At 56.2% G+C, this 15,218-nt stretch overlaps 2 protein-coding genes across 2 annotated transcripts in view; one reads left to right on the top strand and one right to left on the bottom strand.

Moving 5' to 3' along the window:
• Positions 1–9,004, bottom strand: part of VOLCADRAFT_81566 (uncharacterized protein) — a gene marked incomplete at its 5' end in the record, with an annotated part of 15,583 nt that extends 6,579 nt beyond the window's left edge. The window contains 13 exons of the mRNA XM_002951617.1: positions 714–809; positions 1,097–1,192; positions 1,803–2,005; positions 2,495–2,588; positions 3,037–3,157; positions 3,540–3,706; positions 4,095–4,207; positions 4,814–4,955; positions 5,603–5,651; positions 5,975–6,094; positions 6,604–6,733; positions 8,388–8,457; positions 8,957–9,004. Of these exons, the coding sequence (XP_002951663.1) occupies positions 714–809; positions 1,097–1,192; positions 1,803–2,005; positions 2,495–2,588; positions 3,037–3,157; positions 3,540–3,706; positions 4,095–4,207; positions 4,814–4,955; positions 5,603–5,651; positions 5,975–6,094; positions 6,604–6,733; positions 8,388–8,457; positions 8,957–9,004 (1,449 nt within the window). The remainder of the gene's footprint in view (positions 1–713; positions 810–1,096; positions 1,193–1,802; positions 2,006–2,494; positions 2,589–3,036; positions 3,158–3,539; positions 3,707–4,094; positions 4,208–4,813; positions 4,956–5,602; positions 5,652–5,974; positions 6,095–6,603; positions 6,734–8,387; positions 8,458–8,956) is intronic.
• A 3,269-nt stretch (positions 9,005–12,273) lies between these two features.
• The window catches only part of VOLCADRAFT_92230 (uncharacterized protein), a gene marked incomplete at both ends in the record, with an annotated part of 10,456 nt that continues 7,511 nt past the window's right edge, over positions 12,274–15,218 (top strand). The window contains 3 exons of the mRNA XM_002951712.1: positions 12,274–12,348; positions 12,407–12,667; positions 14,517–14,628. Of these exons, the coding sequence (XP_002951758.1) occupies positions 12,274–12,348; positions 12,407–12,667; positions 14,517–14,628 (448 nt within the window). The remainder of the gene's footprint in view (positions 12,349–12,406; positions 12,668–14,516; positions 14,629–15,218) is intronic.

Genomic DNA, 15,218 nt, shown 5'->3' with positions numbered 1-15,218 from the left:
TGCGGGTGCGTGCGGGGGTGGGGGCGGGTAGGTGTGGGTAAGGTGTGGGTAGGGTAAGGGTTGGGTTGGGTTGGGTGGGAAAGGGAGGGGGAAAGGCTGTCGTGTGTCGGGGGAGGGGAGGGGAATCATGTGCGAATGTGTGTGTGTGCGTGGGAGGGGAATGGAAGCGGATGAATGAAGGACGTGTGAAAGGTGAAGAGAAGGGCGACGCTTTTCACGAGGGGTTTCCGTACTCTCGGGTGACTCCAGGGAAAGAGGCTATTTCGTATGTGGGGGGGGGGGGCGGGGAGCCCCCTCAGGCGGTCCTCACATGCGAGTGACACAGGCACATACACACACAGCGGGGCCCGCACTCCCCAAGGCGGCACCCCCCCCCGGTTCGTCCACCACCACGTCCATCGCTCCGCTTCTAATCCGGAGAGTGGTGGTGGTGGTGGTTATATCCTTGTGTGTGTGTGTGTGTGCAAGGTGCGTAGAACGGGAAGCCGCTACACCATCTCAACAGCCGCGCCGGCGTCATCAACCACCTCCCAAACCCTCCACCCGCCGCCAAGCTGTAACTCCATGCTAACTACCAATCCGAAGTATTCCGTACAGTCCAACAAACCACATCTCCCCGCCGCAACCCCGGCCGGAACGGCACCCCTCCGATATGACCGAGCGAACCAGTACGGCCACCCCGTACCTACCCCGTACGGCCACCCCGTACCTACCTGTGTTGCCGCAATCATGATGTCCCCGTTCTTGGGTGTGGCCAGGTTGTTGACGGAGCCCATCAGGTTGAAGGCCTCGGCGCGGGCCTCCTCAGTCTGCGAGGGGTAGGGATCGAGGGGTAGGGATCGAGGGGTAGGGATCGAGGGGTAGGGATCGAGGGGTAGGGATCGAGGGGTAGGGATCGAGGGGTAGGGAGGCAGGGGGCAGAGAACAACGGACTATGTAAGTTAGAAACTGACATTGCATTAAAGTAAACAGAACCCTCGAGCGGCTCGCGCGGCCGTTCAACCAAGCCCCCCAGCTGCCTGCCTTTAAAAGCCCCCCCAAACACCTCCCCCCATCCCTCCCCCCCCTCTCTTCAGCCCCCACACCCTCACCTCACCTGGGGCAGGTGCAGGTTCATCTCATCCCCGTCAAAGTCCGCGTTGAAGGGGGAGCACGCGCACTCGTTGAAGCGCAGCGTGCGCCAGGTGCGGACCTTTGGGGGGTATGTATGTACATATGTAAGCATGTTTGTATGCATACATACATACATGGATATTCACGGATGGGGAAGAGTAATGGGGCAGCGCGGGCGGGTGACAGGGGTTAACCAGGGTATAGGGTAGTTCTCTCTCTGTATCTTGTTCAGCACCATGAAGCACACCTTAGCACCGGGAAACGCCTCTTCGCTAGGAAGGTGGGCCCCAACTGATTGGCTGGTTGGGTGAGGGATTGCTGTGCAGTGGGACCGTGGGCGAGCAGTTCAAAACAGCCAGGGGGAGAAATCGTACATCTAAAAAATATGAATTGCCGTCATCCATTGCAAACAAAGGCGGTGGCGTGATGTAATGCACCAATCTAAAAAACGTTGGGGCGTGGTTGATGACGGCTATGTCTAGGTGAAAAAGACACTACCGGCCAATGACCCGCTTCCGGCAACCGAATCGATGAGTCCACAAACCCCCCTTCCATCCCCCCATACACATGCACACATGCAGCCATCCCCGCGACTCACCAATCCCCCCCCCGGGGCCCCCAACCCCGGCCCCTCCCAATACACACCAGCCCCAACTCTCTCCACCACCACCGCTACCACCACCACCCACCTTGGCCCTGAACGCCATGATGGAAATTCGGTGCAATGACGGTTGTCGGTTAAACAGTACGACATCGCCATCCTCCAAGTGCCGTTCCACGATATGCCCAACCTTTAGCTCTGCGGCGATCTTGCGCCGATCACCAAACTTGAGAAACTGTTTGTCGCCGTCGGGCGTTACCACAAAGTTGGCACCTGGCCACGTGGAGATGCCTGAGATGTGGGATGGAAGGGCGGTACGGCACCGTACAACAAAGGGGCAAGCGAGTAAATGTCCAACCTGTGGGTATCATATGCAAGAGGAACCTCAACAGTCAACTGACAACATCCAAAGCACAAACGGCTGGGGGGAGGACCGTACGTAGGCGCGGGGGAAATGGTGGGGAGGAAAACACAGGGCAGGGGCACGGGGTTACAGGGTGGGCGTGAAGTCCCCGTCCCCGTACTTCCGAAAATCCCTACCACCACAATCCTCGTTCTTTAACTCCCACAGTTAGTAGTTACAACAGAACTAACGACCACTCTACACGCGCGATGATAGTCGACTTCTTTGGAAACTCCAAGGTAACGGTCAACCGTAAACCGTAAACGACCATTAACAACCCCCGACGCCGGTGGTACTCCTGCACTAGTACTGTTTCCAGTACCGCTACTGCTAGCATTGCTGCTGAAGGCGTCTTCCTCCCCCCCCTGTCGCCTCACCGTTGAGCACCCTCTGCCGCAGCTTGTCGATGTTGTGCCGCGTCACCCTCTCCGGGTAGGTGAGCACCACCGCCATGTGCTGGGGGACACACACCTGGCAGCGGGGGGGACAGGGGGGGGGCGGTTGTTAAGAGAGGCGCAGGAGAGCGGGAAAAGGAAACACAAGTGAATACATACATACATACATACATACATACATACATACATACATACATACATACATACATACATACATACATACATGCATACATACATACGTACATACGTACATACGTACATACATGCATACATACACATATATGGAGGTGCAATCAGCTCCGAAACTCCCGAGGTGCGTTCGTGCGTGACTGAGAGTGAGGAGGGCAGCTGGGCGGGGAACCCGAGCTGCGGAGCAGGCACCCACCCACAACCCACACCGTGCTGGCGTGTTGCCTTTTAAGTGGCGAGCGCGAGGTGACGGTCTGATGGTATCAACTGGTACCTGAGCTCCCTCCCCCCTCCCTCCCTCCCTCCCCCCCGGAGGCGGGGGCGCCCACTCCCACCTGGAATATCTGCAGGTTGGGGTCCGGGGAAATGACTGTACGACCCGAGAAGTCCACTCGCTTGCCGGACAGGTTGCCACGGAAGCGGCCCTGCTTGCCCTTCAGACGCTGAACGAAGCCCCTGCAACAAAACACACACACCACCATCACCACCACCATCACCACCGGCACCACCGGCGCCACGAGACATACATGCATACATACATACATACATACATACATACATACATACATACATACATACATACATACATACATACATACATACATACATACATACATACATACATACATACATAAACAACACAAGCACCCACTCACCAAGACAAACAGCACAAGGCCCCCCTCCCTCCCAACATTCCCACAGCCCACAAACGACCCCACCCACCCACCTCCCTCTCTCACACCCAGCTCCGCTACCCGCGCATTCACACCCCCTCCCCCCCTCCCCCCCTCCCTCCCCCCTTCCCCCCAACCCAACCACATACCCCCCACCCCCCCACCTGAGCGGCCTCCCCGGCATCTGCATCTGCGCGGGCAGCCCCGGCAGGTCGCTGTTTATGAGCATGGCGCACTGCACCTGCAGGAAGTCCCAGTTCTCCATCAGGTTGTTGATGGGGAGGCCCTTTTCCAGACCCTGACGGAGCACGTTGTTGACGTCGATAATTTGCTGCGCGCGCGGGGAAGGGGGGGGAGAACAAAAGTCGAAGCATGAGCGAGTGGGGGGGGAGAGGGAAGAACAGAGGGACACAAGAGGGGCACAGGTGTGTGTATGTGTGCGTGTATGTGTCTGTATTGGGGGAAAAGGGAGGATGAGAACGGGTCGCAGAGGGGTTCTGCTGTTACAACAGACCGACAAACTGCAAATGTCCGGAGACGTGGGAGAGAAGCTCAAAAGGAAAAATGGCATCTCCACCCATCCATCCACTGCAACCCCCCCCACCCTTAAACCTCTCCCATCCCCAATCCACCCCCACCTCCCCCCACCGCAACTGGTACTTGCACTCAACCGTCCGCGGTTCGTCCGCCCACCCCCCCGCCCCTCCCCCCACCCTCACCATCAGCTTCATGGTGATGTCGTCCTCATTGGAAGATCCGTCCATCTCCACGGAGGGCCTTATGGCCACCGGGGGTACCGCAAGGTGCGTAGTCACCAGGTCCTCGGGACGACCTGAACCCAACACCACAGGACGGGGGTTAGGGGGGGTTAGGGGGGGTTGGGGGGGGGAACGCGAACCAGGAAACGCGCGAAACTGCTGCTGGGTTTAGGGGGGGCGGGGGAGAGGAGGGAAGGGCTTCTTCCTGGCAAAGCAAACCGTGGCGGGGAGTGGGTACGCGGCGCTTGTTTTCCTTGTCCTTGTCCCACACACTAAAGAAGAAACCCAGACAGAAAATCCGGCGGGGTCGGGCGCAGAAATACATACACACTGGCACACGCGACAACTTTCCGGAAGTGAATCACAGTAGGGAGGGAAAGACGAACCAGTGTTTTCAAATGAGCGAAGCCGGCACCAGGGATAGGTGGGTGGGTGGGTGGGTGGTTGCCAAGACGGGCCGGGAATATGAGCCGTGTGTGTGCGGCCCAAAGCCCTCATAAAGTAATGGATCAAAACACCCGCAAAACCGAATCTCAGACTAGAGATGCTGTCATTCGGAAAGGGGCCGCGGGACCGTGCTGCAATTCTAGCCGAGGAACGTGTAATGTGTATGTACGGCACCTTCCAACCCCCCAATCACCCCTCCCTTGTTTTTATTCCCCCCCCCGCCGGGGCCGCACCCTGAATGTCCAGCAGGTCCAGGTCCTCGTCCGGAATGTTCTCGAACAGCGCCCGCACTCGCAGCGGGTGCAGGTCGTCTGCCATGCGGTGCAGATGCGGCTTCAGTTGGTCGTTGTACTTAATCGCGTCAGCAAGGCTCTCCTGCGGTGGCAGCGCCACAAGAGGAACAAGAGGAACAAGAGGAAGGAGGAGAAGAAGGGAGTTAAGAGTGAAAACAAGGGATATCAACAATGAAACGGTAAAAACAGGATCGATAACAATAGCCGGGAAGTAACGACGACGACGACGACGATGATGATGATGATGACGGTAACGACGACGTTGGGAAGGATGTTTACATTGTTTACAATTCACTCGCGACCGACACGGGGAGCGTAGATTTGCAGTAGGGTAGGATGTAGACTTGGGGCTAGAGCTTCCGGGGGAAATGATGTTGCGTGAGGATGTGTGGGTGAGGGAGAACATCATGTCATGTAAAATGCAAAGGAGCCGCCCAGTCGCCCACGGATCGCCCACAGATCGCGCGGGAGGGGGGAAGTGATTAGGCTGGGAGAGGGGGAAGAAAGCCGAAAATCGAAAACATGAGATTAGGACAGGGCAGCATTTGATGGATGACTTACCTCCCCCAACCCTATACACACACACACACACACAGATCTCCCCGTTTTTTGCCTTTTCCCCCGCCCCCGATAGACCGCCAGAATACAACCACAATCTGCTGTATTGCTACTTTCTTCCTACCACATACATACATACATACATACCTTATATTCGTCAAACAGAGACACGTTTTTGGCGTAACGCTCGTGAATAATTTTGAGCACTCCGGTGGCCTTCCTGCGGGCGAAGCACACACGCGAGTGTACACCCACTGTATGTGTATGTGTATGTGTACGGCTAGCCGTGTGTTTTACAACTATGTCTCACACCGAACTCCCCTCCTTCCCCTCTTCCCCCTACAATCCCCCACCCCACCCCACCCTCGGGCCATTTCAGTGTGGTCCTGCGTGAGCCCCCTGGGCGGTCATCACCTCTCCCCCTCATCTCCCCCTCATCTCCCCCTCACCTTCCCCGGGTGGTCCCTTGCTTCCTGCATTGGATTCCTTCCCCCCTTCCCTTTCCCTTTTCCCCCCACCCCACACACACCCCCGGCGCCTCACTTGACCGTGGCGTTGTACTCGCCGCAATGCGGGCAGTTCTTCTGGCGCTTGCAGCGGTCATTGAGCTTCCGAAACATGAACACCCGCTGCACCCTCTCCACCCGGGGGTTGCGGAAGCGCCTGCGGGGCGGGGGGAGAGATGTTAGACAAGTTGGAGAGATGGATGTTGCTTCGTCTCCGATAGACGAAGAGAGGGAAAGAGGGGAAGAAGGGGAGGGAAAGATACGGACCACGTGAACGAGTGAAGCTGCTGCCAGGGCAAGAGTGTATGCAAGACGTAGAACTGACCAAAAGGAAGAAGAGGAGGGAGCGCGGAGGGAAGGGATGAAATCATGCGCAGCAAAATGCAAGATGACCCACTCATTGCCGATTGTGTGACTGGGGCCCCAAAGAGGCACAGCCTGTTGCACCATTCCGCTTTCTGCCATTCTCCTCCTCCGCCTCGCGCTCGTCACACCCTCCTTTTCCCTGCCGCGCCCGCTTCTTCAGGCACTACAAGAAGAACCCTCAGGAAAGTTCCTCCTCCTCCTCCTCCTTCCCCGCCTAATACGTCCTAATACAACAACAATATGCAGCGATACAGTCGGGTAACCCAGTCAGCCGCCCACTACCACCCGCCCGGTACTCACTTGAGCCATATTTTCCGCTCCTCCTCGGGCAGCAGCACCCGGGAGCAGGTCTTGCAGATGCACTGCAGGATCTGAATGGTGTTCTTGAAGTAGCCGATGTGGAACACGGGCAGCTCCAGCCGGATGTAGCCTGACGGGGTCAACGGAGGAGGAGGGGGAGATGTGGGGGGAAGGAGGGGGGGAGAGGGGACGAAAGCCGTGGATTTCGGAATGACTGGGTGGTGGATGACACCTTCGGCATTTGTGTCTCTGTGTGTCTGTGTGTGTTAGGGGGTGAGCATCAGGCGAGATGGGCGGATGGATGACTCGGGAATCGCCCCACGCAACTGCCATAATCCACTGCATGCCGCACTTCGACCCCATACATATACATACACATATACATAAAACATAGATAGCACGGCTAGCCAGCCCGCCACCCAGACACCACCTCCCGCCACCCACCATGCTTGCCAGGGGCAGTCCGACTGCTTGGCCCCCTCCCCAGGACGCGTCAACAACAACCCGGTCTAGAAGACCCCCCCTGCGCACACACATGCCGTGCTGCCACTTAGAACCCTACACCTCCACCTTCCCCCAACACACACGCACACACACACAGCCACCCCACACGCAAACGCGGCCCTGAAGGAAATTAAAAACACCCGGGGCAAAGGATGTCCCCTTTGCCCCTACCACTCCCCCCGGGGGCTGCCACCGCCGGATGTGATGTCATTACACCAGACGTCCCCAGAGCACGAACGGAGGGCGCTAATGCGCCACAGGGGCTGCCGGCATCCGAGCCGGGGCTGGAATCAGGTAATGATAATGATGACGACGATTTAAAACGAACCGTAGACCGCCGTAGGGGTCCAAAGCGATAATGATGACGATAATAATGACCAAAATAAGGTTTTGCCCTCTTTACCAACTGCCCGTAAACAGCCGTGAAAGGCAGCTTACGGGAGGGGGGGCGGCTCACACATAGCCGGCTCTGAGTGCGAAAGCCTCCTTCGCAGCCCCCCCTCGCAGCCCCCTCCTTCGCAGCCCCCCCTCGCACCGGTGGCCCACGCAACCGATCCGATCAGGAAACCCACCCACCACCACCCGCTGAGGGGTACTTGATGTGAGCCACCGCCTACCCTGGGATGTACGAGAGGCCAACCGTTAACCGCTAACCGTCGCCCCATCATCCCCACAGGGGACCGTAGCCGTGACTCCCCTCCAAAGAGCTCCACCATCCCCGCCGCCGCCCACCATCAGTCGGGTCGCCAATTTCCCTCCTCCCCCCCCATTCTCCAGGCCGCATCCTTCTATAATGCTTGTTTACAACGCTCCAATCCCCCCGTCCTCCTGCGGCTAAGTCTCCTCCTTCTGCTGCTGCTACTGCTATGTCCGATTCTGTGTCGCTGTTGGCTGTTGGCTGGCGGCTCACTGCTGTACAGCAGATAGCAGACGCTGCAGCGGCAGCCCCCTCTTGTCGCCAATGTCACCACAGCCGCATCCGCCTCCGCAAAGGGCTGCTGCGCCGCCGCTGTGCTGAGCTGCCAAATCTGTCAGAGGTCGTTGCTGTATGGCATTGCTACCCCCAGCCAGCTAGTGCCAGGTTACGCGACGGCCATGCAAAAACGACCCGCTAGGTAAGGCAGGCTGTACGCGAGACCTCTTTGCCCTCTGCGGGGTGCCACAGCAACCCTAGGGCCCCCCGCCCTCCGCACACCCGCGCACAACCTCCCGGCCCCCACCCTCCCCGTCCACCACCCTCTTCATGGAAAGGTAACCCCCACCCTACCCCTTCCCCTCACCAAAGTGTCCTGCACAGTCGGCCAGCCGCTGCCCGCATGTCTCACAAACGTAGTTTTTGTTGCTGATGCCCTGACACCAGGCAGTGACACCAGGCAGTGACACCAGGCAGTGACACCAGGCAGTGACACCAGGCAGTGACACCAGGCAGTGACACCAGGCAGTGACACCAGGCAGTGACACCAGGCAGTGACACCAGGCAGTGACACCAGGCAGTGACACCAGGCAGTGACACCAGGCAGTGACATCAGGCCAGAAGAAGGGAGAGAGGAGGCGAGGAGCAGGCTCAAGGAAAATACCAAACAATCAGGACTGAAACAAAAGTATCGGGGAGCATTTAACAGAGGGCATACGCCCGGGTAATTGCCGGTGGCAGTTGTCATAGATGCCAGTAACAACAACTGCCGATATTCCGCCGCTCTGAAAGCCGACTTCACGGCCCTTCACTCAGATCCGGATCAACCCCATCTTCCCTTTCCCTGCTCAACCATATGCTCCCGCTGCGGTTCACAGCTACAGGTCCTGCGCGAGTTCAGCATTACCAAGACCCCTGCACGGTACTACAACCTACCAAGCGCCTGTCCAGCACACCGTTCGGGTGCGGCACACGCTCAGGCATCTTGAAGACGGGCCGGAGGGTGTACGTGGGCGAGAGGGGAAGGGGGAGTGGAGGGGGGAGGGAAGGGGAGGGGTTTTAAGCAACGTGGCGGGCAAAGCCGAGCCCGTCCTGGACCAAGGTTAGAGTTCTGCTATGGGAGGGAGGCGAAGGGGAGCTTTCTCCTCCCACCCCTGGAGCTACCTCGGGCGTGAAAGCGCACGGGATCGCGGGGTAAGCGGAGCGCTTGTACGTTGCATCATTGGCCAGGCAAGCCAAAAGGGTTCTAACAGCGGTACGGTTGCCCCAGCACAGCTTTACCTTGTACAACGCCCGCTCGTAGACCTGCAGGGTGCCGCATTTGACAATTTCCTGTGGCGTTTGTAGCCTGAAGCATATTTGATGGCTGCAAGCGGTAACATGCGCTTGAGTCAGTGCCGGCTCCGCCGCCGTTCCGACGATTGCGTACGTTCGCCGACTTAAAAAAAGCCCACATCACATCCATGAGGGCCTAGGAGAGACTGTAAGTCGTAATATTTCATAAAACCTTAACCTTGCCTACATTTTACGAGGCAGATTCTGCTCCTTGTAAAGCTCCTTCGTGCAGACCAGAGGAGCCGGCTGCTCTTTTTTCTGTTCGACGTGCTTCATCCCGTCTCAGCGCCTCGCCCGGCCGCTGTGCGAGGGCCCTGGCCCCAGTCCGGGGAGGACTGCGAATGGTTGGCGCTCACAAATGCTTCGTCGATTTATAACATCAAATCCTTCAAATAGCTAGCAGAGACCTTTATCCACGAAATAATTCGTCGGCCTCTGTCGGCCCCCGATCCACGTAAAAATGTAACACGACCTTCTTGCAACCAACTAGGCGATACCTTTCCCGTTAGCTCGCAAATCGACAAACAGATTACTTGAAACCTATGCGAACTTCCTCGCACGAAAACCGTGCATCTAGGTCCGTAGAGAGGTGCCACGGGCCGCCGTACGCAAGTCAACAGAAAACGAACTCTACGGAATGTTTTAGATGCTGCAAACTCGGCGGCTCCATTAGCCCTTGACTCAAAGCTATACTCGGTAAGCTTTTAACTAAAAACCAGGCCGAAATTATTCAAAGGTAGTTCGAAGCGCTGCAGTAATTTTTCCGCTACAGATCAAGACGTGCACTCGTGTGGCCGTCACAGTTGCAGCACCAGAGTCTGGGTGCACACCGCGTCGGTGCATAATATATAAAACCCTAGCTTGCAACCTTAGGTGGCTTCACTCCACCGCCATTATCCGCTTCTGTATGCACCCACTTCACTTCTCCGTCTTAACACCTTACTATCTATCTTACCAAACCAAGCTTTCGCTAACGGACACAGGAGCCAAGTTGACCTTGGGTACAAAATGCCCGTGGGGATAGAGGCGGCAGGTGAGGAGGCGGCAGGGAAAAGGGCGGCAGGGGAGGAGGGGGCAGGGAAGAAGGCGGCAGGGGATAGAGGCGGCAGGGGAGGAGGCGGCAGGGGAGGAGGCGGCAGGGCAGGGGGCACCAGAACAAACTCAGTTCAGGTTGAGGGTGATTGCTTTCATACCCTGCAGGGACTGAGACAAAAGGTGGAGCATGTGGGCTCGTGGGAGTCCCTACATGCAGAGCGGTCAGGAAGTGGGGGTGCAAGGCATAGGAGGCGCACCTGGGTGAAGGTATGGAAAACGTTATTGGTACTTGTACAGGCTCCCGACCTGCCTTGGAGGCATTGTGGGGTTGAATCCGACAAGGGCCATGGCGCACCTACAGCTCTAAGCTCGCATATAGAAAACAGTACAAGTCGTTCGTCTGACCAGCCACAGTGAATAGTATGGTGGCGTGGAAAAGGAGGAAACTCCAGAGAGGGACACGCAAGGTGCACCCTTCCTTTACCAAACCCGCTCCACATCAATGATTTACTGGTTTTGTGCTCCTGTGTCCCGCAACCTGTAATTTCGCGTCTCTGCCAAATCTGACCAGAACGAACATGCTGTGAGAGAGCGACAAAGGGGAGCGGATACCAGCTGCAAAGGGGCCTTCCACTGCAGAAGAACTCAGCCAAGCCACACACAAGTGTGAGCACTGTGTAGTGGCAGCACATCAGCTCATGCAGCTCGCGAATCTGAAGAGCCTTGACTACCAACACCATGCATTTGTTTTACAAACCCTTTAGCAAGCAGTGCGATGTGGCTCAAATGCGCACTATGCACGGTCCCATGCCTTACGCCGACTATAATCAGCGATGTATAGGTATATATACCTGTAAATATACCTATACATCTTACAGGTTCCGCATGAGCCGGGGGGGGGACCATAAAAGCCTGTGGGGCGCCATGGACAGTAAATCGTTTTTAATGCGGTTACGTGGTCCACCATCATCGTCCTCCCCCACCCGCTTCAGCACTCAGTGCCTTAGAGCAATGTGCCGGGTCTCCCAGACTTCCGAGAAGAACCTGGCTAGTGCCAGGGGTGGGGCCTCGGTCATAATTGTGCACATTTCACACCCTTGGAACGCAAGGTCACTTCATATTCAGCCCGTGTACTTCTGTACGCCAGGCATTCCACAAAAACATGCATTTAATCTTCACTCACCCAACAGCCGCAAAGCCTGCATGTGTGCATGGTGCACTCACGGCGGTTAGGCCGGTTAATCTCTAACTCCCAACAGCCTAACCGGAAACGCACAAGTACTTAATGCAAACGTTGGGGCATGGCGGTTTTTTTGGGGGGGGGCCAGCCATTTGTGCCTCATGCCCAGTACCCAGGCACTCCCACCGGGTGTCGAGCCGCCTAGCGAACTCTTCAAGTAAGCTTCCCGCTTATTTAACACCTCTGGAGGGGTGCACATGATTTCCCCTATACAGAGGAAACTATCGCATGGAGGACTGGCTGCACTTTGTGGAGACTTTCTCTCCATACATATTCATGGGTGACATGCTCCCTGAGTGGCTACAGGCCTGTGGTGGCTGCTTGTGGATGTGGTGTCGCACTACTTTCAACCTAGTCCTTCAGACGAGACACATCAGCAGTTCCTGGCCGCATCAGCTGCTGCGGCTGACAAGCTTCTGCAGTATGCGAAGGCCTTGGAGGAACTCAAAGTTCTGGACAACATGTTTACAACCAACCTCCACATTTGTGTGTGCAGGTATGGCTAGCTATCTTACTAGCTAGGGGTGGCTTTCTATCTGCTGGGGAGGGATTTCCCAATAATGTCTGTCTACTCCATTTGGGATACACTATTATAATGTCGCTTACGGATCATGCTTTACGAGCTCATATGAGTTCATGCATGATGACCACTTGTTGGGGTTGTGGTATTTGTGCCGAGGCCATGATTCCCTGCTCACTGCTGCTGTGTCCAAGCTATGTGAGCAGGAGGTTCAGCTGGGCTCGGCATCTGTGTTCACCGACCTGCCTGTCAGCAGGTTATGCAGCAGATGAAGAGCCAAGCCGCCAGGAGGGTCACACAGGCGCCAGAGAAGCACTATGCTCAGTGGCTGTGCATTGTTCGGGGGATGGAGTCCCTGGCTGCACCTGATCTCGCCACCAGCATGGTGCTAACGACCAACCAGCAGCTTGCAGCATTCCACACAGCAGACCGCAATGGGTCACAGTGTGACACCAAGGGGGGCATCGGCTACCTCGTTGGTTTGGGGCAGAACATCTGTAACGATCCGGAGCTGCAGGTCAGGCATGCGGTGCATGACTTGATCCATTTCTATGCCGCATCACTGCCAGAAGTGCGTGCCTGGGCTGTGCCCGCGGGTGATGGTGTTGTATTCCGCTTCTTAAATCTGGGTCCAAACTGATACATTTTCTGTCTAATTTTTCCTTTTTCGCTTGGCGCGGTTACTGGACAAGTTCACTGGAACTAACTGAATTCCAACTGCCTATTTTGCCGTTTTTCTGTCAGATCTTTATGGCTCCGACCTCTGGGTCAGACGGCGAGCGGGAAGCTGTCATGGATGCCAACAAGTAAACGCCGCCTCAGGCGGAAGTCCATACTTGCAGAAGTATGGGCGGGGGGTCGTAGCACAGGCTACGACTGGGACGCTGGTCCCTGGCTCGTGGAGCCCCGTCATCGATTGGAAGCATGGATCAACGGTACGCCATTCCGGACTGGACCGCGCCTTTTCGGAATTGGCTGTACGATTCATGGGATGGCCGCATCCTCCGCTATTTAAGCGGGTGAAACTCTTCCAAATCGGTGTCTTCCGACGCCACCATCCAGTTGTGGTTTAGTAAGATATAACAAGTCTGGTATCGAGACGGTTCCTCCCGGGGCCTCTCGCATTTCTGAAATTTTCAAGATCCCCCTTTTGCCATCAAGATCCCCACTTCTACCGGCGCGCGGATGGAGGTCGACGACGTCACCGGACCTTTGGCTACAATCGTCGACGCTCTTGGCGATGCTGTCCGCGAAGTCGCTGCCGCCGGTCTGTAAACTACTTTAGCAAATCTGTTTGCTGACTTTTTCTAGGATTTTGGGTTAATAGCGGTAAGACTGCTGCAGGCTCCGAACCGCCAGTCCCTTCGGCGGTCCCTGCCCTTTGCCGGAGGCTCTGTCAAGAGCTTCGTAGCACCCGTTCGGTGCTAGAACAGACTTCCAGAAAAATTGACAGTTCGCTTTACTTGGGTACGCGGTCTGCCTGATCTGGGTCAGGATAGTTGGAAATGGAGCAGTCTAGGCGAAATCGTTGGGGATTGCCCTCCACTATCAATATGACCAATGGAACTGTCCCGCCGCCGCCTATTGCCCGGAATAACAGTAACCAATTAATAAATATGAATAATCCCTCATCCGATGTTCTGATTCCTGCAGTGGAACACATCGCGGGTCGCGCCACCGGGACGACCGCCGGCGATGGAGAGAACAACGCCGCTACTGAGCGCGGCTTGCCCGCTGGGGCCAGCGATGAGGTGATCAGAATCACTATTCCGGTACCTAGGCTCAATATTCCTGCGGAGATTAAGCTTAGTGCATTATCGCGGGAAGTTGCGCCACGAGTCCGCGCCTTCGTCCGCGATGTCCGGAAGTATTTTGATTTCGTGCGGGGCGGAAATCATGACAGTATCCGTTGCTTATTTTTAGCTAACGCTCTTGAAGGCGCCGCGAAAACCTGGCATGATGACTGGACTAACGCGCGGTTGCAATATACTTCAGAGCAACTTTTGGAGGCGCTATTAATTCGTTTTGCCCCGCAGATTCAAACGCGCGAACTAGAAGCGCTAGAAAAGCTTGCTGCTGGGCAGCATCAGATGCGGGCAAACGAAACGGTAGCCGCGTACCATAGTCGTTTCGAGGCACTCATAGCACCCATTCCTGACTTAAGGGAGGTTGATCGGATTTTCTGGTTTATCCGCGGCCTTTCCTCTGAGTTCTCATGAGAATGTGCTACCGACCATGACGGAAAGCCTTTTCAGGAATATGCCAAACTCGTGCAGCACACGCTTGGTGTAGAGGCCCGTCAACTTGCTAAACTTCGTTCCCAAGCCCAAACCCGCGTGCTTCTGCGTGCTTCCACCGCTGTGCAGGATCCCGCGCCCATCATCACTGACGACGGGGACCTCCCGGCACCGGAGGTCAGGCCTCGGGCTGCTACTGTTGCCGCTGGGCGAAATACAGCTCGCCAGGCCTCCGGTGCTGGTGAGTCGAACCGTCCCAATGGCATACTCCAGGCCGGTTCCGGCCCGGTTCCGACCTAACGGGTCCAGTTAACGAGATGGGTAACCGGTCGGTAGGATTACCGAGCGAACCGTTATCCGTTAACCGTCCCCAGTAATCGGTAACCGATGTCGGTAACCTGGCATGAGGAAAAATGCATTTCTGATTGCAACCAGTTTCTTTGTGACAATGCCCATTGTCACAAGGTTCATGCCCACGTGTCACACCCCGACAAGCTTAGGAGGTTAAGGCAATGTGAATGCCGGGTGACAGGGGTGACAGTCTTGTGCAGGCACATTTGGAGACTAGTTTACACTGAGATTGGGGTGATGTTGGATTAGAATACTTGCAGTTCATGAAATTGAGGAAATGTGTTGCATAGGCATATCCAAACGTTTCAGAGGGACGTTGTTTCGCCCGTAACAAACTTGTTACGGGCGAAACAAACTGGATTTCCACAGTCCCACCACTCAAAGAGCTCCCCACACCATCGCAAAGTCCCTTTTTTATTACAGACACATGTAACGAGTTGTCATAGCTTGAGATTGTCGATACATGACTGCTGGATTGTG

This window comes from Volvox carteri (genome assembly GCF_000143455.1).
Source record: "Volvox carteri f. nagariensis unplaced genomic scaffold VOLCAscaffold_25, whole genome shotgun sequence".
Classification (NCBI taxonomy): Eukaryota; Viridiplantae; Chlorophyta; class Chlorophyceae; order Chlamydomonadales; family Volvocaceae; genus Volvox; species Volvox carteri.
The sequence above is the reverse complement of the archived record's forward strand: the minus strand, read 5'-3'. Positions and strand labels throughout refer to the sequence as shown.